At 40.4% G+C, this 23,051-nt stretch overlaps 1 protein-coding gene across 1 annotated transcript in view; it reads right to left on the bottom strand.

The window, feature by feature from the left end:
• Positions 1-1,461: 1,461 nt before the first annotated feature.
• acbd6 (acyl-CoA binding domain containing 6) overlaps positions 1,462-23,051 on the bottom strand; it is a 41,779-nt gene continuing 20,189 nt past the window's right edge. The window contains exons 7-8 of the mRNA XM_054788671.1: positions 4,500-4,530; positions 1,462-2,913 (exon numbers count right to left, since the gene is read on the bottom strand). Of these exons, the coding sequence (XP_054644646.1) occupies positions 2,759-2,913; positions 4,500-4,530 (186 nt within the window). The 3' untranslated portion in view covers positions 1,462-2,758. The remainder of the gene's footprint in view (positions 2,914-4,499; positions 4,531-23,051) is intronic.

Raw genomic sequence — 23,051 nt, 5'->3', positions numbered from 1 at the left:
TTTATGACGGTCATTGGTAGTTGCATGTTTTTCTGATTTTGAGCCTGGCGTGTTCTGGGATGATTATCAGTCACGGGCACCCTCGTCTATGTAGGGAATCCTGTTTGTCGGTGGAGAGACGTCTTGTAACCTGTATCGTATGCTCAAGTGCAACGCTTATTTTCAACTTTTGGAAGATGAAATCCAAAAAGACCACACAATGGTGTTTTCCAGTTTTATTGTAGTTCATTGTCGCAACACAAAATGTCACAGCAAGATGCCATTCAAGTGCAAGAAAAAGTTAAGTTAAGGTGAATGATATCTCAGACTTTTCTTTGGAGTAATTTCGGGCCTTTCTCTGCTGTGGGTGGCAGTGGGCACAACATACTGAGCATGACCAGCATTTGACATTTTTCTAAAACATGTAAACTCACAAAAACAAACACTATTTAATTTAAGAGGCCAATAGTCAAGGTACATCTGGAGCTTGGAGCGATGGGAGTGTCTGTGAGAGTTTATCCTAAAGTGTTCTGAGATTTGATCTATAATGAAACTATAACAATGTAAAACGTTTTATATAAATTACTTTTAATCATACTTTTGTCTATTTTCCTGCTTTATAAATGCAGTTATGCATGTTAGAAAATAATAATTGTGATTGAAAAGCATCGGTGTATGTAGTTAGTAAAAAAAACATGAAAAATATTTGACCAAAATCCTGGTATGATGATTGCGGTGGAGGGATGCGGAGGGGGAGGGAGCTGCGGTGCCAAAAACAAGAAGCTGAAAGGAAAATTGAAGGCCCATAATGGAAGCATAATGGGCTTAGTGTCAGAGTCTTGCAGACGGGCTGAGGGGGGTGGTGTGCTTGCCGTCACCCTCTCTTAATTCAAACTGGTATTACAGGCTTTAGGAAGGCATGAAGAGACACTGCTCTGGCCCCCTAAACAGGCTTCCACGATACACGTGCTGCCTAACGGCTGGATGCGGATGGAATCCATAAGAATGACATCGTCACACAGTCTCTTTGTGGGATTGTAGCCCATCATGTCTCAGACTGGGGCTGAATACGCCAACATTCTCCAAGATTTCATAAAAGGAACATTCAGGGAGCAAGGCTACTTTTGTATCGGAAGGCTCCGAGAAGCGGAGGTCACGGCATGCGTGTAACAAAAGACGTGTCATTTACTTCCAGTACGGCAGCACCGACTTGCATTGTAGCCCACCGAAGACAAATATTGAATGTGACACCCATGCTGGGTGGTGCACTGCTTAAATGTGAGGGCGAGTGACGGACTCCAAGCGCACATGTTGAGACTGTTATCTAACACCTCCAATCAGGCCAGATTGACAGTTGAGTTAAACACCAGTGATGGGTTGCGAGGGCGACACACATGACAGTGTGCTAGAGAGAGGATTAAGCTGTGTCCCCTCCTCGCCAGGGTATATTGTGTCTTCATCAGAAGCTGCAGTTAAGAAGTACAATCCAGATTTAGCGTATTCTCATCTGTCACTGTGTGTGTGTGTGTGTGTGTGTGTGTTTGAGCGGCTTGACACGAGTAAAGTAGATTTGGACTCGCACCATGTGCTGGTTATCTCTGGAGAACATCTGGATGTCTCTTACATGACATGACATTAACAGGTTAGATGTATAGAATAATCATCACTGATCAACAAATCCAACATTGTAGATGTAATAACATATCTTTTATTTGGAATGTAATACCAGTCACTGCAATATTCATGTGTTGGTTTTATGGGTCTTCAATCTAGTTTTCAATCTAGTTTTATGGTTTTACGATGTTTATTTTTATGATTTGCAGCTTGCTTTGGTGGTTCTCTTATTATTTACAGTATATGGGATGGACTGATCATTATTGTTTTGTAAAGCCAGACGTTTTATAAGCAGTCAAGTGTAATTGCGTTCAGATAATATTTTTGGGTTAAACACATAAAGGAGACATAGTATTCAAGCATCGGTCAAAATGCCCCAAGGATCATGTGATGATATGTGCATCCACAACATCGCAGCTTTGCTTAGCTCTTGGCTTTAATAGGATAGTGGTTCCATGTAGGTAGTCACTCGAGAGAAAATACAATGGTGGATCTGTGCTCTGTGAGCTTCTACGTCATGGGTGGAGGTAATCGGAGTGAGGGCGGTGCTATGTAAATTAGCCATTAAGTCTTAAGCAAAATGTTTAGGCCAGTGCGTATATATTTTTTTAAGTTTTGCATTGGTCGCATGCCGGAACTGAATTTCTGAATTGGTTCTGAAGCTCAACAATGTTGTAATGAATTGGTTAAGAACTAATCAGGAGTACAAATGAGAGCTTGAACTAAAGGATTTAATAGTAATTAATGACAGACAATTATTAAAGCATTCTATGGAATGTAGCACGTCTGCAAAAACGGGCAGAAACTGCTAAAGTTGTTGTGGAATATAAATTGGATAAAATGTCAGTCTTTTGCCTCCTCTAATGATTTAAATACCAAATACAAAAAAATAATCTTGGATCCAGGACCATGTCAGCCAACTCTTGTGGGCGATGTAGGTAGAAGACTCCAGTAGGCTGTACACTGTTTTAAGTGAAGAAAAAAGCACGGCAAAGCCAACTAACCTCAAACATTTGGGAGAAAACCCAAACTGAACACAAACTGCTGGGCTTAAACAGTTTCTCTCCAGGAGAAGTGAGGGATGCTGGGAAGTCTTGGGGTGATGAGTAGACACATGGGGAGGGGAGTGGGTTCTGGAGTTGAGGGAAGGTACGGTGCAGGTGCTCTAGCCTTTGGGAGAGGTGTACTGGCGCAGCAGAGAGGAGATGGTGCCGGAAGCAGTGACCTCCTCAGGAAGCGAGCCCTCCATGTCTTTGATGGACGGGTCTGCGCCCGCGTTCAGCAGGAGCTCCACGATGTCGCCAAACTCGCACGCAGATGCTACACAAAAGAAAAAGGAACAACAAGGTTTAATCTACAGCATATATGTTTGATAGTAGAAAAAACAATTAACAGAGGTGTTCCCCAGGGCAGTTTGGTCAGTCCTCTAATGTTTACACTGGTAACACTTGACAGGACTTATTTGTGCTTTTTTGTCATCTTTTTGCTAGTGGTAGGCTACTTCCTGGTTCATGGAGGATGCCAAACAGACAGGAGTGAACCAAAGTGTCCTATTGATGACTAAAAGGTCGGCTGGTTTGGGATGGACATTTCTGGACCCTTTATAATAGAGATGACAAGAAATACACACCAAACCATACAGCTTAGTTGAAAGTTGATTCATTAGTGTCTGCTAGTTTAATCCACATGCGCTTGTACAGTTCATGAAAAGCCCATCTGCAGGCCCACTGCCATCCTCCTCTCGGACCTCTGCTTCCCTCCAACACTTCATGTCTGCCCCCGTGACAATTTGTGCCCCCACTAAAAGGGTCTTTCATCCTCTCAAGAAGAAGGGGTGGGGGACTTGCACCTTCTTAACCTAGTTAGTGGATCTCTGCGTTGTAGATGCACCTCTCGCTCCCAATGGTACCTAGTCGCCCCCTCCTCTCGCTCTTGCTTTGTGAGTGCTCTTCTCTGTCGGTGTCCATCACTTGCTGCTTTTAAACAGCGGACTACGTGCTCAACCACAATCGCTGATGTCAGCAGCAGCAGTGATTGACAGCCAGGCCTCTTAACCGGCAGGATGGCAGGGAGTGTACGCTAGACGTGATGATACATCGGAAATGCTTGTGTGTTCCTGTGCTCAAGTTGTGGGAGCGAGGGACACCAATGAGCCATGCAGTTGAGTGTTTTATTTAGCTAGCCACAGCGGCGCGTGTTACACGTGGCCGGCGTCTCGCTCGGGCCTGGAGCTGTAGGAAAAAAAAAAAGTGGCTAGCCCTCAAGGGAGCCGTAGAGGAGTAGAACAATTTATGGTGAGCAGTAAACCCTGAATTAATCACTTGCCAGCCGCTGTGGCCCTGTGCAAAGAGAGGTGGAAATGAATTTTCATTCTCTGCTATTTGTCTCTCTTGAGTTCATCGCTTATGTTAATTAGTCATCTTTTTAAACACCACCTTCTTCTGTTTGTGGATGCATGTGCCAGTGGGTGATGCAACATGGTCAACACTTGTACCAAACTGCTGAGGAGGGAGTGTGGTGGCACAGATGGTGAAGCCACACATGCACACAAGCTCAGAAGGACAAGGGAACCGCCCCTCAGGGACATGTGTGTTGGGGCAAGAGAGGGTCAGGGGAGTCTGAGGACCGCTGCTGATTTCCTCAGGGAGGCCTGGCGATTATTACACACACCTACACACACACACACACATACACATGCACACAGAGAACAAAACCAGCCAGGAATCCACACATGCATATACACAAACAAACCAAAGGACATTCACTCCATAGAAAGCAATGGGAAAGCCTCATCAGGATGCAAGCACAGGAAGTAGCAGGCGACACATTTCCATCAAACACGAATGCATTAAAAAGTAAAAAAAATGTCAACTAAAGGAGACACTCACAAACAGAAGCCTTCTTACCATAATGTAGCGCCGTTTGTCCTTCATTATCCTGTGAAAGGCAAAGACAATGTTCAACAGACTTACGGGTACGGAATAAATCAGCACTGAGTGATGATAGAAATATTTGCAGCCACAGGTTTCAATCTTGGCTGGAAATTCACCTGTTAGCATACCAATTAGTCACTACTTGTTGACTGCGGATGGCTTTGTTTTCGTTGGCCCATGGGGGGGGGATTATGACCAGATGAGGTATTGATTTGGGCCACACGTGACTCAAACGTGATCATGATCCGTCTGCCTGCTTTGGTTGCATTAAAAATACATCTCATTCATGTATTTCAACAAGGGATTGAGTAAATTCCCTAGATCAGCAAAGTGAAAATTAACAATCATTTTTAAAAATAGATTTTTAATTACAGAATCTCTCTCTGAATGTACTGAACCCCTATTTCGATGCCAGTGTCACATTGTGCAGATTAATGCTGCCTCACTGTAGAAGATGGATGGAAAAAAATAGGAAAAAAAAAAACAGTCTCGTGATAATAAATAAATAAATTGCATAAGAAATGCTGCTCTTTAATACACTAAAACGTTTGCAACATTTCAAGAAATGCTGCAAACGTTTTTTAGACAGTAAGAATTGTCTGTGAGAAAATACATGTCCAAAACGGCAATTCCACAACTTTACAGAGCGAAAGATGATACATTTAAAGAATTATTGCATTGTTATGATATATTATTATTATTATTTCATAATACATATCATCATAACATTAGTGGTTTACTTGGTCTCAAAACATGTTGACAATAATATTATTTAGCGTCAATTTGTGGCATAATAAACATTTCAAAACACACATGCATTGTTTTCTGACTTGGTGAAATAAAAAAGCCCTATTATTTCATTGTACTTAAAATTAATGTTAAAATCTCGTTTTGTCAACCCAATGCATCGTCTTGTCTTGTGACTTGGTGACACCCCTAATTGTTACTTATTTAAACAGTATTTTTAACAGAGTGGGAGAACCTGTATGTTCTGAACTCCTGTTTTTATTTGCTATAGTTGGACTGGAATAATGCTCCCCAGACATGCCACAGCAGAAGTGAGGATGTAGCTCAACTTCCCTTAGCTGACGTCATATTGTGCTCCTTTAGAACTCAAAATACTGTAGTTGAAAATCAATCAACGGTGCCTCTGCTGGTTGCACCCATGTACTGCACTTTATTTTGCATCACTTGCTTCAACTATTCCACACAATAAACATAATTTTTAGCCACAATTAATACATTATTATGCCCATCCCTGATGTCGATAGATTACTTTCTCTTTAAAGAAGCCACTTTTAGCCAAGGTTTTGTTACAAAGTCACTACTAATAATGTCTTACCCACGCATGACCATCTTTACAGCTCTTGTTACGGATGTCATTTGTACAGGTATTCCAAATGTTGTTGCCATGTGAGTGTAGAATTTTGATGTTTTTAAGCGGTTACCTGTTCTATTTTTCTTAAAGGTGTATTGAATGAAACCTGGAATCTAAGTGACCCTGACACGCATCAGTCCAGGGACAACTTAGAGATGAAAGAGTGTGAAGAGCCTCATGTGTTTTGTGTGTGTGTGTATGTGTGTGTGTGAACGGTACAAATGATAGTTCAGGTTAAGAGGTCAATGGTGGAGACATAATTCTTATTAGAAATGTGCCTTGAGGACAGGGATGGAGGCGTCTGTGTGTGTGTGGGGGGGTATAATAAGACCCAATCTATGACAGGCATCATCAACAGAAGATTCAGTTCTTAATCACTGCTCCAGCCTGCCTTTGCACCTCGTAATGATGATGAATGGTCAAACTGTTGCCGGCACCCTCAGAACAAGAGGGTTCACGTGATTGGAAGTGGATTAAAAGCCAGCCAGCCTCAGTGACATTTCCCGCTCTGCAGTGAAAATACTTCCAAAAGATTAAAGCTATGACGATGGATTTACTCATTAGTCTTTTCCACCTTTGGTATTTGAACAGAAACTTTGCTTTCTCTCTACCTCCATTCTTTCCTTTCATCCCCCGTTTTTCCACTTCCTGCTGTCATGACCACATCCACCTTTTCCCTCCTTCCCATTCAGTCACCTCCCACATCATAATCCCTCTGCTTTCATTCATTCCTTCCTTCTCTTCTTCCTTCCTGGCCATTCCTCAGTGCAGAGTGATCCTATTGTTATCCCCTCTCTTCCTCACTCTCTCTCTCTGTCTCGGGGGCAGCACTTCAGGGACCTTCTGATTGGATTAGAGCTTTCTATTCCCTCTGGGTGGATATCAACCACAGATGCAAATCCACCACTGAGTGGAGAGTGAGCCGTAGTTTGCCAGGAACAACAACAGTCAGTCTGACTGCGGAATCTCAGGCTTATGTTGTGTTGCCAACATTGAGTGTGTCTGTTTGTTGTAGAACTGTGCTATAAAGTAATTTAGCACTAGATTCAATCAAAAAATGCCTTTGTCACCCTGGTGGTACTGACACAAAATTCTAACATGAACACACAAAACACCACAGAAATACACACAAATGCAAAATAAATTGAATGACAAGTTATACAGTGGAGCCTAAGTTCTCAAAGTGGGGTATGCTAATTCTTAAAAGGGGTAAGTAAATCCAAATTTTCATCAGCGTGACTACATTGGTGTCTGAAAGCCTAACTCTCTCTGGAGCGTGCTGATTGTATCATCATCTCAATAGTGCAGCACAGCAGAAAGGAGACAGACAAAAAGTTGTTCATTGTTCTGTTTGTGTTATATGAACAAATAAATAAGTTTGAAAATGTCATTTATGTTGTGTGCTAAATGATAGTGCTGTGACTAATTAGTGCATTTTCTAAGCAATGAGACGGTAATGTGTTTCTTGAATGAATGCACTGACTCGAATGGGTGCAGTTGAAAAATAAGGTGCAGGATTTTTTTGAGCAACGACTAAGGCCAGAAAAACTATAGAACATGCCTTCACGAAACATGTTTCTTGGCGCATCAATGACATGGCGGAGGATGTTTTAAAAAAGCTACTACAGCACATATGAGCCAGTGAATTTTACACACTAAAGCTGGATTAGTCGCAGATAAAGATGTCCTGGCACACGTCCTGGTGTATGTGCATACATTCATGAATGAACAATTAAGAGGACATACGATTCTGTAAAGATTTCCTTTAAATAATAATTAATTAAATATATCAAACAGGTAAAAAATAATTCAAAGTAAGATGTTTTGTTGTGTGCTTACAGACACTAGTTTATGCTTTTTAAGTGTGCAGAAGTAGGGACAGGTCTGAAGGGTTACGGGACTGTGAAAAGTTTGAGAACCACTGAAATACATAAAACAGTATTAAAGTATGACAACAGCATGCATAATGAATGACCAAAGTTTCCATCTCCCGGTGCATTTGTTTTCATCGTAATTTAATCAAAAATTGTGCTAAAAGCATTTAAGAACGTTCAAGATTCAACATTGCTTACAAATAAATAGCAACAGTAAATGTGCACCTGAGTAAAAACAAAAAAACCCTACATTTTGACAATAAAGTCCATCCATCCATCTTCTATGCTTCTTATCCTCACTAGGGTCGCGGGTATGCTGGCACTACCCCAGCTGACTTCGGGAGAGAGGCGGGGTACACCCTGGACTAGTCGCTAGTCAATCGCAGGCCACATATCGACAAACAACCATTCACACTCACATTCATACCTGGACATACAATGGACAATTTAGAGTCTCCAATTAACATGTGACACCCCTAATTGTTACTTATTTAAACAGTATTTTTAACGGAGTGGGATGTTTTTTTTTTTGGAATGTAGGAGAAAGCCGGAGTACCCATAGAAAACCCACGCAAGCAAAGGGAGAACATGGTAACTCCAAACATAGATTCCCAACGGAGATTCAAACCCAGAACTTCCCGATCTCCTGGCTGCGTGGCCAACATGCAAACCACTAGTCCACCGTGAAGCCCATTTTGACAATAAAGTGTTTAAAAAAATATTTAACTGTTTTCTCAGTACAGGCTGAAATCCTTTGTATTTTCACACATACAAATGCTAAATGCCCTTTAAATATGTTTGAAGTCGTTGCACAAAATTACACATTGCACATTGCCAACCCTGTGTAGAACCATGCAAAAATAGTAAGTCCTGCAGTAAGTCTCCACAAACCTAGCAGACAGGCATGCTGCACTGATAACTATGTTTTGTCATGACAATAATATATTACGCAGTTTGTATCGCATTTTAAAAAACATCCGTTGATAAAAAACAGCTTGTTCAAGGTTTCTAAAAGGTGTGGCCTTTCTACTAACTACAATGTATTCATGGAACAACCAACTAATTCTCAGAAAGACCTAACTGTGCCCTTGATAAGCCATTAGTCAAGGACCCTTAAATTCAAGCCATTAACCTGAGTCCATTTAGAACAATAGGCGACAAGTGCACCAAAATGTAATGGAATCCTGCTAGGTACATGTGCCATCCATCCATAAAGTTTCATGGTGCAGTGCAGTAGTTTTTATGTAATTTGTCAGACTATGAACAAATTAATAACTTACTAACAGGAGTGAAAACAATGCTATTTTTCCTTATGCCTTTAGGACCATCTGCTATTTCTGTGTGTGTAAAAAAGCCTTACATTTTTATCTTTTACTTTTGGTGACTTTTTTTTAATCTTCTGTGCTTTTAGAATAACAAACAGAAAGGACAGCAATTCAATCCCTACAGTATACAGTAAAATCCCTTACATAAAATACAGACTTACCAGACAACTTTAAAAAAGGCCAATTTAAAGCAAGCAAAATATACAATTTTAAGTGCTATGGTGTGGTGCACGTACATGTGCATGTTTTTAAGGCAATATATGTTTGGATGTCATTGTGTATATGTGTGTGTGTACATGTGAGAGGTCAGTGGCCTGTCCTCTCAGCATTCCCTAATGCCCCTGGATCCAGGACCGTGGCTTGATGGAACCACAGGAAATTGGATTGTCTTCCATTTGCTTTGGAAGCAGCTCGAAAAAGACACCCTCCCCTTACACCCCCCCTCTCTCAGGCGCACCCCGGTTCCCATCCCATTATAAAGGCATGTTGCACCAAATCTCTGCTTTCGCATGCCATCCAAAGTTTCCCCTTGCGGTGCAGAAATGCAAGGCTGGGCGTCAGCAGAGTGTTCAATAAAGCAGCTGCTTGAACAATAGCAGCAGAAGAAGCAGTGGAACTCCAGTACCCAGCAGTGGATCACCTTTTTGGCCGGACCATTATGATTAGGTGCAGCATTGAATAGGGATTGACCTATTGACCTAGTACAATTGAAGTTTTGTTGGATGGAAGTCACACTCGTCTATCATTTCTAACACAAATAAAAAAAAGCACAGATCAGAGTAAAGAGAAGCAATTCATTTTTTTGGTCTTCCAAAAGGGTTCTAATAAAAGTATACAAAATATACATATAGTATATAAAATAACATACAGTGGAACCTCGGTTAACATCCAACTCAGTAAGCGTGGTTTTTGGTTAACATCCCAAATTTTTCCTAAAAATTTGCCTTGGCTTGCGTTCACCTGCTTGGTTAGCATGCAATATGGGGCATGTGACAAACTTGTTGTATTTGTGCTTAGTTTGTTTATGGAGCCACCTTGGATTACGTCCCAAGACAAAATCTTGCGATACTTAGTTCAGCTACGACAGTTTGTAAGGCAATGAAGTGGCCTTTAAATAAGCCGCTATGAGTCCAAAGAAGGTTGCGAGTGACATAAACATTCCAAAGCGAGTGAATACCACTATTCAAGAAAGAAGTCATTGGAAACTTTGAAGATGGCATCCGTGTTGCAGCTCTCGGCAGGATGTACTGGAAGCCCGCATCAACAATAAGTACCATCCTGAAGAATAACGACGTAATCAAGTGAGCTAATGTTCTGAAAGGAGTAACAGTATAAACAAAACAGACCACAAACCAGGTGTTCAGAAGCTGTTGCTGTTGTGGATCAACGGCTTGCGGGAGCTAGCCGGAGTTAACCTGTTTCAGCGGTGAGGCTGCTTGATCTAACACACAAAACGCCTGCAACCAGTGAGTCTGTTGACAAATTTAAAGCTGCAAGCAGAGGCTGGTTCGAAAGTTACTGGTTCGAAAGTGACTTTGCAAAGGGCGTCCACTACAGGTAAAATTACACAAAATGTTAATTTCTTCATTTCACCTGCCATTTGTGGAATTCTTTTTAGAATGTAAAAGTGTGCATGTTAAAAAGCCCTTAACAGACTTCTCTGCATATGTTATTTGTGCCCCGTGAGTGCAGTAACAGTAACAAAAAAACAACAACTATACAACTGTACAACTATAATTATTGTCGATACAATGTGTTCTGTGTTAAAATGTTTGGGTGTCTGGAACAGATTAATTGGATTTACATTGCATTTTCTATGGGAAAACTTGCCTTGGTTGGAGTCAGTTTTCATCTGAGTCTGACCTTCTGGAACAGATTAATGACACTAACCAAGGCACCACTGTATACTAGTATATGAAACGGACACATCTGCTGTCTGTTTGATGAAAGTGGAGGAATGTCAGATCAATCAATCAAGAGGGAATAAAAAAAAAACATTACATGTACTTGAACTTTTTACAATTTGCAACACATAAAAGCACAGTGGCACTGTCACAGATGTCATTCATGGAAAGTGACTGAACTGTGCAGATCGGCTTTCACAATTCTCTGCCGCTTGGACAAAAGAATAGTCCAAATGCTGAGCCTAAACTGTTTACAGTGGCATTAAGTGGTGGCTTCAAGGGCATAAAACATAACTCAGTTTTGGGGGAGGAAAACAAATAGAACGCAGACGTCGCTGGAGTTTACGATTCACTCTTGCAGCCGTGTTTCATTCTGATTGTGTGTCTGAGGCACAGATACAATTTGTTTTGGTTGATGTTAAGGCTTGTCCTGTCATATTCAGCACCAGTTGTGGATTTTAGCAGGACAAGCTCGCAAAATGCTAACCTACTGTACAATCTCTGAGGGCACATACAGTATTTAGTGTTGAAAATGAACCGTTTGTTGGGCAGAGAACCATATTTGTTAACTTCATGATAGTCCCAGCATGCTTCACTATGAAGCATTACAGTGGTGATTTCTACCACCACGTAAAAAAGAAAGAAAATTATATCGTCAAATAATAATAGTATTGAAAAATTACATTACAATTAACAGTTGTCCCTCGTCATATAGCGGTTCGAATTTCGTGGCTTCACTCTATCAAGGCTTTTCAAACATACATTAATTAATAAATCATGCTGTTTCATTGTTGAATACTGCCTATTATTAGGCAACAAATATGTGTGTTTAAGCAAATTGTATTTATTTCTTAAAGTAAGCATTTTCAAGCATTAAAATGGCAAAATGAACTAAAATACAAATATAAGGCATTAAGAAGACATGCTCAATTTGTGAATGTAGCATTCTACATTGGTCACTTGGTGTCAGTAATTGTTACGTGAGACAAGCTCCAAACTTCATTGCCGGAACAACATGCTTTTATTGCAGATTTAAATGATCTCACAACAAGCACAATATCATCAGGTTTTATTCTATCATCATCATCATCATAACAACACTGGCTACTGTGGTGGGCATAACCCACGACAAGCTAAAGCCCTGTGTCAACTCCTGTCCTCCACACAGAACACATTTACTGCGACACACATTAGCACACGTTTTATTTGTGTCTGTGACTGTATGGGTGTTATTCATGTCTAGAGGGCTCTAATAAGGTAAAAAAATATAATTAGAGTACAAAATAACCAAATGGCAGAACGTAAACAGGTTTTCTATGCCATAACTACAAAAGTATTCCCTTTATAAAGACGGAATCCAAATCTTCGAGGAAATTCACTTATCACGGTTGGGTCTGAAACCAATTAACAGTGATGTACTGTCGTGCTACAATTAATTACTAATTAATCCAAAATTTTCCACAGTCATTTAATAGCCATTTAAATTTGAATTTCCAGTCATGTAATGAGTCCATTTAAAGGGTTAAGTATTCAATGCAGGAGGAATTAAACCTGATCAAATATAGCACGATTATGAGATACATCACTACTAGACACAGTGCTACAACTAGATACTCACAGCTGCCGGTAGTAGTTGTAGTTAGTCAAGGCAAGGAATTATTTATAGAGCACCATTCGTATACAGTCAAACCTGGCTATAGCGGCCACTGAAGGGAAAAGCAAAAGTGGCCGCTATAGACAGGTTGGCGGCCATTTTGAATTTGTGCGCACACATATTAACTTGTATTCACAAAAAGACTGGAGCAAAACCAAGAGACATAGGGGGAAAACGCTCTGTTGACACATAAACAGGTAGGTAAATCTAGGTAACAGCTCCGGTGAGGAAACTAGTAATATCGCACATTCGGCGGCGCTGGCCTTTTACCCGCCACAAATGTTAATTGACCGCAGCTGCCGTCATTGAATCTTTTCAGGGCGGCATTGCAAAGTAAGAAGATGGCTTTTTTTATGTCAAACTAGGACTCAGTAATTAAAGTCTACACACGACGGCTTCATTGCTTCTGCTTGAGTCGGCATTTTGGCCGCTATATGCGGTCAAATAGTGACCAAGGGATACAAAATGGGTGGCCGCTGGCCGCGTTAGACAGGTGACTGCTATACACAGGGCCTATAACGCGCAAATTTTCTGCGGGGGATTGTTCAGTGACCGCTATAGGCAGGTGGCTGTTCTATACAGGTGGCCGCTAAGACAGTATAAGACTGTATAAGGTAATTCAAAGTGCTTTACAGAAAAGAAGGGTAAAATCACTTCATAAAAGCATTCCATAAAAACATAAAATCATATACTATATTAACATTACATAAAATTTCATAAATCATTCCATCACAAAATTAACGAAAAATGAAGTGGTGGTGTCAGTGGTGTTTAACTGCACTGTATCATACTGAGAGCTGTTTCTAATATTTTACTGAATGTTGTGGCTGATTGTGATATTCATCAATCACCTGGTTCAATCAAAAGACAAGTAGTAGCCTTTTAGGGTTTGTCACCAAGTAACAACTGATGGTACTCTTATAATGTACAGTACACTGATCTACAGATCTTTGCCTAAATATTTCTATACGTTTATTTGCCAGGAATTGATGCAGTGACACTTCCATAAAGGGCAACAAAATTAACATTTGGGGTCTTCTTGACAATCAGTGAAACAGTCCTGGAAGGAAACATGATGTAGAATCCTATTCTCAAATAAATTACAGCAAAAGTTTATACATCAAATACGCAATTAGTGTTTGACCTTCAACTTTACCTATCATTCTATCATTATGGACTATCTTTCTCTCTTTCCTTTTTTAAATACTTTACACTCTCCCTTTTCCCGTCTCCCCTCCTCCCCTGACAGCAACATTAAACAAGTGGAAAAAAATGGACAAGCAATTATGATTTATGATCAATGCACGCAGCAGCTGCTGACTTTTATAATGACAGTTGCTGTGAGGGAGGGTGTGTGTGTGTGTGGTGGGTGAATCGATAAGCAACTGGAATCACTGGCATGCAGATTCCAGCAGATCGCATTATGAAGAGCAGGTGCCATTAATCAAAAAGCAGCAAGACGGAGAAGATACTGACGCTGTTCACTTCACCAAAGGCCCATCTACAACCAGAATGGCAACTGTGGCCCTAAAAAACAGAAGCTTTGTAGACTTTTTAAAGATTTTATGATGAATGACTGCAAAGCGCATGACATACCAAGTGAGTTTTTGTGAGTTGGATTGATGGCAAAGATTTGTTCAACTCAGGAGGAGGTACCAGTAATGTGCAATGACTGATGACTTGCATTTCTACTTGATTGATGACTGAACGTAATACATACATCAAGCAACTATTTCAGGTCATTACATCTTCTCGCAGGACTGTCTTCCTGCATAATTATAAGTTGTGCCATAAACAAAGGCTAATTATGCCCCGACTCATTTATTCTGGCATTTGACTCTTCAAATATAGCTATTTTAGATGTCTTTCTGTACATGTGTATCTATTTTTGTTGTAGGTGTTCTTATTATATTTTATTCAGTCATCCCTGTTCTCATTTGTTTTAAGCTGTTTTTACTCTTGTGAAGCACCTTGGGCACCATTGTGATGTTGTAAAGTGCTATACAAATAAACTTTGATTTGATAAACTCTGATTTGTCCCTACACATGGAGATCAGCATTCAGCTCAACAAGTGTAAGAAGTATTGAACTAACCAAATATGCAATGAATAACTTGCATGTTGTATTTGTATTTACCTATGTCTGATCAGGAAACCTTTGCCTTTACATAGCACAAAACCTCAGCGTTTGAACAGTCACACAGGACATCAGTGCAGTTCAGAAACTTTGAAGGATTACCTGACAAGTTTTACCTTTTCCATTGGCATATAACTACTGTACATGCATCACTTATCACTTATCAAATCTAAGGCAGAAGGTTTTGTTCTATTTACATTTTCCTATGGTTCACTACTTATTTTTACAGTTGTATGACACGCATGGTTAGAGCATGGCATTAATAACAAAAGTCATGGGTTCAACCCTGGTAGCTTAGACTTGGTTTTAATATAAAGGTTTGCAGGCTCAATTCATACTGTTCTGTGGATAAATTCCCAGCCTGTTTCCAAAACATCTACAGTATATGGAAAACTGAGCTGATTGCTGGAGAGAGGTAGGTACCCTTCCCAGAGTGCCCCGAGCAAGGCGCTGAACTCTCAACCACCCTCCTGAGAGTGTAAATTGAATTAACCCAAGCTTCTATTGACAATTAAATGATTCTGTTTATGCAAACCTTTGAGATGTTTGCGAGTGTGTATGTACTGGGTAGGCCCCTGTGTTAAAAGGATCTGCTAGAGGGGTGTTCTTAATTGAATCTGGGCATCCTCCCAGTGCAGTGAGAGGTAACCTTGCCACTCAGTGTGTGAGGACTGCCACCCTTGGTCAAATTAGCATGACGTCTAACTTGCTGCCCTTCACACCGCCTGGTAGTGTCCTTCAGGAGCTCGGGTGCACCCCCTCAGTCCCACTCGAGCCCCAGTAGAAACAGGAAGATCCTGAAGATGCAGGATGTTTGTTGATGTTTATTTTGTTGATGTTTATTGGGCTGTAGGAGTAACTGACATTTTTAATATGCAGGGACGTTAAACAACAAGCCCACAATTGTCAATTTTGGTTTTTGTTTTGTCAGTAAGAAAAACAAAATCTGACTCCCTCAGTAAATCCGATTCATACTCGCCTTTTTCCTATAGGCGTACACCCCTCCCCTCCTCACATCGTCAAGCATGCTTGTTCCCATGGGACGCCTTAGCCTTCATTAAGGCCATCAGAGAGGAGGACGGGATTGAAACAGAGAATTAACATGGCTGGAGACCCCCACCCCCAACCCCTATCTGTCCTCCTGCAGCACATCAATGATGTTTAAAAAGAAATATATGAAAAAAATAAATGCATAAAACTGTAATATGAAAATCAATGGCAGGGCGAGAGTGGCGGCTGCGGTGGAGGCAGCGGGAGTAGGGGTGGTGTTGGTGGTGGGGGCTCATAAAGCTGAGTACTGCGGGAAACTGATGGAAGGCAAAACACTTACTTTGTTTATTCTCTCTCCTCACCCCCACTTTCCCTCCACCCCCCAGCTATTACTCCCCTCCCCTATCCCTTCTCTGTGTGAAGCGGTCGAGGACAGCTTTAATGCTTCTGACAATTTACGTGGACGGTTAAGAACGATGGAAATCAAATAGTAGAGTGTAGGCAAGGCCCAGTGAGTGGCCAATAAGAAAGAAACAAGAGCTGATGAAGGCAAAGACGACCGTTACCTGCTGGAAGGCCTCTTTGGACAACAGCATTACTGTCAAATCATGGACTGCCTTCTGATCGCTTGCATTACACATTTATAACCGTGTGAATGCCTGACACTGCTGCAGCTCTCATTCCATCAAGTCAAGTGGTGTGGTGATGACTTAATATGAATCCTAGAAGACTATCTTGCCGTGCGATTCATAAAAATGTGGTGGATATGCTGTTTGAAAACAGTGCTTTTTCAAGAACAATGGGAAAGAAAGGGAATAGTTAAGTACCAGCAATGACATTTTGTTTATATTTTGCTCCACAGCGCCACCCCAAGTTGGAATGTGTACCAATGTGTAATCTATTTTAGTTGGTGTTACAAAAGTATATTTTGTTTTTTTATATCTATCCACTATTGTGTTCACAACAATGTGTCCTTAGAAGAAGCTCTCGTTTTAACTCTTTATAGGGCACTTGGAATAAGTGGAAATTCAAAATGTCATCCAAAGGGAATTATGTGAATGCATTACAAAACCATAACAAATAATTAATAATAGAGTGGAATGCACCTTGACAGTGTAAACTTTAAGTCAGCTCGGCAAATATTGTGAGACTTCAGCTCAGTGAGCATTTAAGGGGGTACTCATACTACGCCATTCGTACCGTGCTCGTGAGAGCTAAGCTGTAACTTTGTCTTACTAAAATGATGAGACATGTTCTATCTTTCACTTTACTGACATAACTGCACAGCATACACATTCAATGTATCTAATATGCCATTTTGTCTCAAAACCTCATAGACTTCTTGTACTCTTGTACCGTCACTTGATTTAGCAACACAGTCGGCTCAAAATTAGCTACAGTACTTCATGTAACTCAATTAAGTAACCCAATCAATGAGTCAAGCATCCCTTCACTTCGTATTAATTGCATATTCATAACTATGCTATGATACGTATTTATCAGCAGTGTCAGCTTGTGATTTTACAAATTTGTTAGAAATGATTTAAGTTTTCTTTCTAACCTTAACCCCAAAAATCACATGCTTTTCTCAAATTTAACAAAATATTCTTTATTTGCATATTAAACTCAAGTGCAGAGGACATTTTTGAACAATGACAGCAATGTACCAGTCCCCCCAGGATCTCCCTGGCCTTTTTTGAGATCCCTGCTTTCTCTGGAGTTTTCCCCAAAAATTACAAGGGATCAGTGTCTGTTGCAATAAAATTAAGGTACAAAGTAAATGTTTCAGTTTCCCTCTGTGTAACCACAGTATAGAAATTTGTTGAAGAATAAGTACTTAATGAACAATTAAAGAAAAAAAATGACTGAGAAAAAAATCTTACCAACATGACACACAAAAATATGCAAAACAACAAAGTACACTTGTATTTCTGTATGTTATCTCAGCCTTCACATGAGAAAATTCAAGAAAATCCTTCACAGTTAGAAATCATTTATGCTGAAGATAACAAAATAAATACATACAAAATAAATAGGAGACATACTGTAAATATAAAAATGACACCATCTATACCAGCTGTACACCAACTACCCTAAAGTGTATCCAAACTTCATTTCTAATATTCTCTCTTGAAAAGATGTGTACTGTAATAAAAATGGTTTAGGGGTGTACTATAACTTTTGTGATTTGCTGTATATGCACATATGCTTTATATGCATTTTAAATATACAGTCGTCCCTTGTTTATCGCATCTAATTGGTTCCAGCTTTGACTGTGATACTCGAGTTTGTGCGAAGTAGGATTCAATATTAATAAATTTTATATTTTTGTATGTTGAATATTGTTGGACGTTGGATATTCGACTCACTCTCACTGTGCCAGACTGCTGCGTCATGATGTAGGGAGCTTGTAATAGGGACAGCACAAACACTACTAAACATGTCTAAACAAAGCGAAAAACCTTGGAAACTCCTTTGTTATGTAAAACTGTGCTTTTGTTTCAGCCTTTGTAGATGTTCTGCCACTTGGTTATCCAGTTACAGCTATCAGCTGGTCCCCAATTTCAATCCTCTTTAAAGATATACAGTGGTGTGAAAAAGCCCCCTTCCTGATTTTTTTTTTTTTTGCATGTTTGTTACACTTAAATGTTTCAAATCATCAAAAATATTTAAATATTAGTCAAGGACAACACAACATAACACAAAATGCAAATGCAGTTTTTAAATGAAACTTTTTATTAGTAAGAGAGAAAAAAAATCCAAACCTACATGGCCTTGCATGAGAAAGTGATTGTCCTCTAAACCTAATAACTGGTTGGGCCACCCTTAGCAGCAACAACTACAAGTAAGTGTTTGCGATAACTTGCAATGAGTCTCTTACAGGGCTGTGGAGGAATTTGGGCCCACTCATCTTTGCAGAATTCTTGTAATTCAGCCACACTGGAGGGTTTTTCGAGCATAAAGAACCTTTTTAACGTCATTCTATAGCATCTCAATAGGCATTAATAGGCAATTCAGAGGCGGACTTGCTGGTGGTGTGTTTTTGGATCATTGTCCTGCTGCAGACCCAAGTCCGTTTCAGCTTGAGGTCACGAACAGATGGCCGGACATTCTCCTTCAGGATTTTTTGGTAGACATCAGAATTCATGGTTCCATTTATCACGAGTCTTCCAGGTCCTGAAGCAGCAAAACAGCCCCAGACCATCACACTACAACCACATTTTACTGTTGATATGCCCTTTTTCTGAAATGCCACGTTACTTTTACGCCAGATGTAATGGGACACACACCTTCCAAAAGGTTAAACTTTTGTCTCATCAGACCACAGAGTATTTTCCCAAAGGTCTTTGGGATCATCAAGATGTTTTCTGGCAAAATTGAGAAAAGCCTTAATGTTCTTTTTCAGCAGTGGTTTTCGTTTTAGAACTCTGCCATGGAGGCCGTTTTTGCCCAGTGTCTTTCATGTGGTGGAGTCATGAACACTGACCTTAACTGAGGCAAGTGAGGTCTGCAGTTCTTTGGATGTTGTTTTGGGGTCTTTTGTGACGTCTTGGATGAGTTGTCGCTGCGCTCTTGGGGTAATTTTGGTTGGCCGGCCACTCCTTGGAAGGTTTACCACTGTTCCAAGTTTTCGCCATTTGTAGATAATGACTCTTACTGTGGTTCGCTGGAGTCCCAAAGCTTTAGAAATGGCTTTATAACCTTTTCCAGACTGATAGAGCTCAATTAATCTCAGTTATGTTTTAACAGGAGAGGCGATCACTTTTTCACACAGGGCCATATAGGTTTGGATATTTTTTCTCCCTTAATAATAAAAACTTGAATTTAAAAACTGCATTGTGTTCAGCTGTGTTGTCATTGATGAATATTTAAATTTGTGCAACAATATATACGACACCCATTCACTCTGACACTTCTCTCTGGGCTGCATAAGCGTTTCAGGATGTTTGCAACAAAGCCAGAAACAGTCCTAATTCTCGCATGCATCAGAGGCAATAAAACCACAAGTTATAGGAGAGGAAATTCAGCAGGCAGACAAACCTGTAAAGGCTGGAGTAATATTTTTACAGTAATGCTGTCATTGGGTCTATTATAAAGAAGGCAGGCAGAGGAAGTACTGTTTACTATGTGTATGGAGTAACCTACAGCAGAGTCCTGTATTAACCAGTCAAAAGGCCAAAGGAGCTACAATGTGAACATATCACACATACAGTATGGAAAGGAAAGCCATGTACAAATACAATGGTGTCCGTTTCTTCTCCATTTTTACTCCGTTCACATTACTTAAAACTTTGTGCAGCTCGAGTAGAGGTTGCATGCACCTGCACAATACACAATTATGACAAATTCTATTGGATATTTGTTATGACGGGGTGGACAGAGCCATTTGTTATAGAACGCAGTGCTCGGAAAAAGCAGCCAACCTGTAACCATGCCTCCAACATTGAATTTCAGGCAACCAAGAGCCTCCCTCCAAGTATAAGACGAAATACTAATTTTGAGACATGAGTATGAAATAAATGCTAACTGAATTGCTTCTTCACTAAGCATGAACATGGGATTTATTTGATCAAATACAGTATCCCACAAAAATGAACTCACATTTCAGCAACCAATTCTATTACAGTATATGTTCACAATGGACAGTACGCTAGAAATTAAAGTTGGATATACTTTAGAGTAGTCAGTGCACAGCTTGTATGCCAAGTATGTATTTAATGTCCACTGAAAGTGACATAGCCATGATTGTCTAAAACGGAAATAAAATGGTTGCTAAAATGTGAGGGGTGTACTAATTTATCATTTAGTCATTTGAATAATATTAGCTATTACTGCAATTAATTACCAGCAGTAATGGTTGGAACATCTCCGAGTGTTGATTTCAATTTACTGTTGAGCTCCATGAGATTCAGATTGTCGGTCTAAAATGGCGTTTATCAGGAAAAACGGTCTCTATTGTGGAGTTTGTAGGTTCTTTTATTCATTCATGTTATTCATACCATTAGGAAAATACAAACTCCTGGAGCAGTAAAAAGATGTCAATTATATTTGTCACATTTTGACAGCACTGACATAAATCAAAAGCCCCTTCAATTAATCTATAAACTACAACACAGTGTAATCCAGTACCAGTACCCAGGGCGCAGTACTATATGTCGACTTTGTTGTTTTGTGTTCCTCAGCAGCCAATTGCGAGCTGGTCCAGTCAGATATTTATTACTATTGATCTAGACGATCCCGGCAGGAGACTTTTGTTCTGTCGGCTGGAGGCTCTGACCTCAATTAAGTTATGAATTTCTATCTGATAGACCAGGAGCACTTGGGTCCTGCTGCGACTGTGCTACCACGCTGGATTAATTAGAATTAGCGGTGCTGCGAGTCGCACTCTCTGCCTCATGGATCATGTTGTTTTAATACAAAGTGGAGGCGGGGCGGCAAGGGGATGAGGGTGGTTGGCGGTGCAGTGATGTGGAGAGCAGAGACAATCGTGCATGAGCATGTGACCCCTGCTCGGTTTCATCTTCCGCTCTGACATGAACAATGTGTCCTTCCTGGCACTGTGTTTGCGTGGCGTTAACCTGTGCTTTGTTGGGTTAATCCCAACTTTCCCTCCACGCCTCCGCCACTTACTTGCACTAATCGTGCTCTAAGTCCCACATTGTGTAAATACACTCTACACTTTAGTCCCGAATGTTGTTGTGGTCTGCAGCACCTCCTGACTCAAGTTTCCATGAATAAATGCAAGTTTCTATGGCAACCGTCTGGCTTTTTGGGATGTTTTGGTGGAAGGCTTGGGATTTGCACCTGAAAACAAAAGTTGTGTACATGGAGGATGACTGAGCCGTCGATGAGAAAGTGACCACACAGGCACTCAGGCACACACCAGGGTGTCAAATATCACTGATCACTAAAGTGTTTAAAAAAAAAAAACATTGTGTGGAAAATGATTGGGAGCAAATTCTGTTCAAGAAAGAAAAAGCCTAGTCATGTTTTCATTCACATCATGTACTACTGGACTACATGCATAAGCCTTCCATTTTATGAAAGAGGCGTTTTTCAGTGTTTGAATGGGAATGTTTTTAAAGTTTGCGTTGTCTGTCTCCAAAACGCCACTGCTGTGTAAAACGACGTTACATCATTTACAAAAAACAGCTTCAAAATTATGAGATTTTCAAGCGATTGCAACCCCAGATCACCTACTTTAGTTGTCTATATACCTCGGTACCTCGGTTAATGTCCACCCTGGTTAGCACGTTTTTGGTTAACGTCCCAAATTTTTGCACAACTTTTGCCTTGGTTTTTGTTTGCCCGCTTGGTTAGCCTGCAATATGGGGCACAGTTTTTTACGCAGCCATCTTGAATCAGGTGCCCAAGATGAAATCACACGATACTTGCACGTGATTGTGCAATGCATTGTGGGCTGCACAAAAGAGGTGAAAGACCTTCGAATATTACGGCTTCAGAAGAAGACTGAAGAAGACTTTCACACACATGGCCCACCTCCATGTAGTGATGCTTGTTTTATTTATCTGCTGGACAAATGTGTTTCTGGAATCCTGGAATCCATTCTGCATTTAGCATTCTCGGTTATTTATCTATGAAGTGGGGCATTTTCACAATTCATACAGGGGTGGAATTTAACTTTAACATTATTCGTTTATGTATTTTACGTTAGTCAAATGTACGTTTTTTGGCAAACAAAGTGCTGTTATATGGTTGTTGTCCATTTTTTTTGTCACTACAGGTACAATGACGTTAAATGTTGGTACCGTCAAACCTGTCTTAGCGGCCACCTTTATAGAACGGCCACCTGCCTATAGCAGCCACTGAAAAATCCCCCGCAGCAAATTTACATGTTATAGACCCTGTGTATAGCAGTCACCTGTCCAACACGGCCAGCAGCCACCCATTTTGTCTCCCTTGGTCAATATCTGACTGCATATAGCGGCCAAATTACCAACTCAAGTAGAAGCTTCATGCACGAAAAAGTTTTGTTTTTCAATCAATGAAGCCGTCGTGTGTGGACTTTAATTACTGAGTCCTAGCTCAGTCACAATCATTCACAAGATCCACACAAACTGTCAGTTGTTCCACATAAAAAAGCCGTCTTCTTTTGAGCTTGCTATTTCCTGGTCAAACATGTAACTTTAAGAGCATTTGCACCAAAACATTACCGCAAAGTAGGCTGTGAACAGGACGTGCTCCCAGCGACGCTACAATAAAAAAAAAACATACGCTAGCATGCATGCGGCAGCGGGAGCAA

This window comes from Dunckerocampus dactyliophorus, chromosome 10, assembly GCF_027744805.1.
Source record: "Dunckerocampus dactyliophorus isolate RoL2022-P2 chromosome 10, RoL_Ddac_1.1, whole genome shotgun sequence".
Classification (NCBI taxonomy): Eukaryota; Metazoa; Chordata; class Actinopteri; order Syngnathiformes; family Syngnathidae; genus Dunckerocampus; species Dunckerocampus dactyliophorus.
This window is presented reverse-complemented; position numbering and strand designations above follow the sequence as displayed.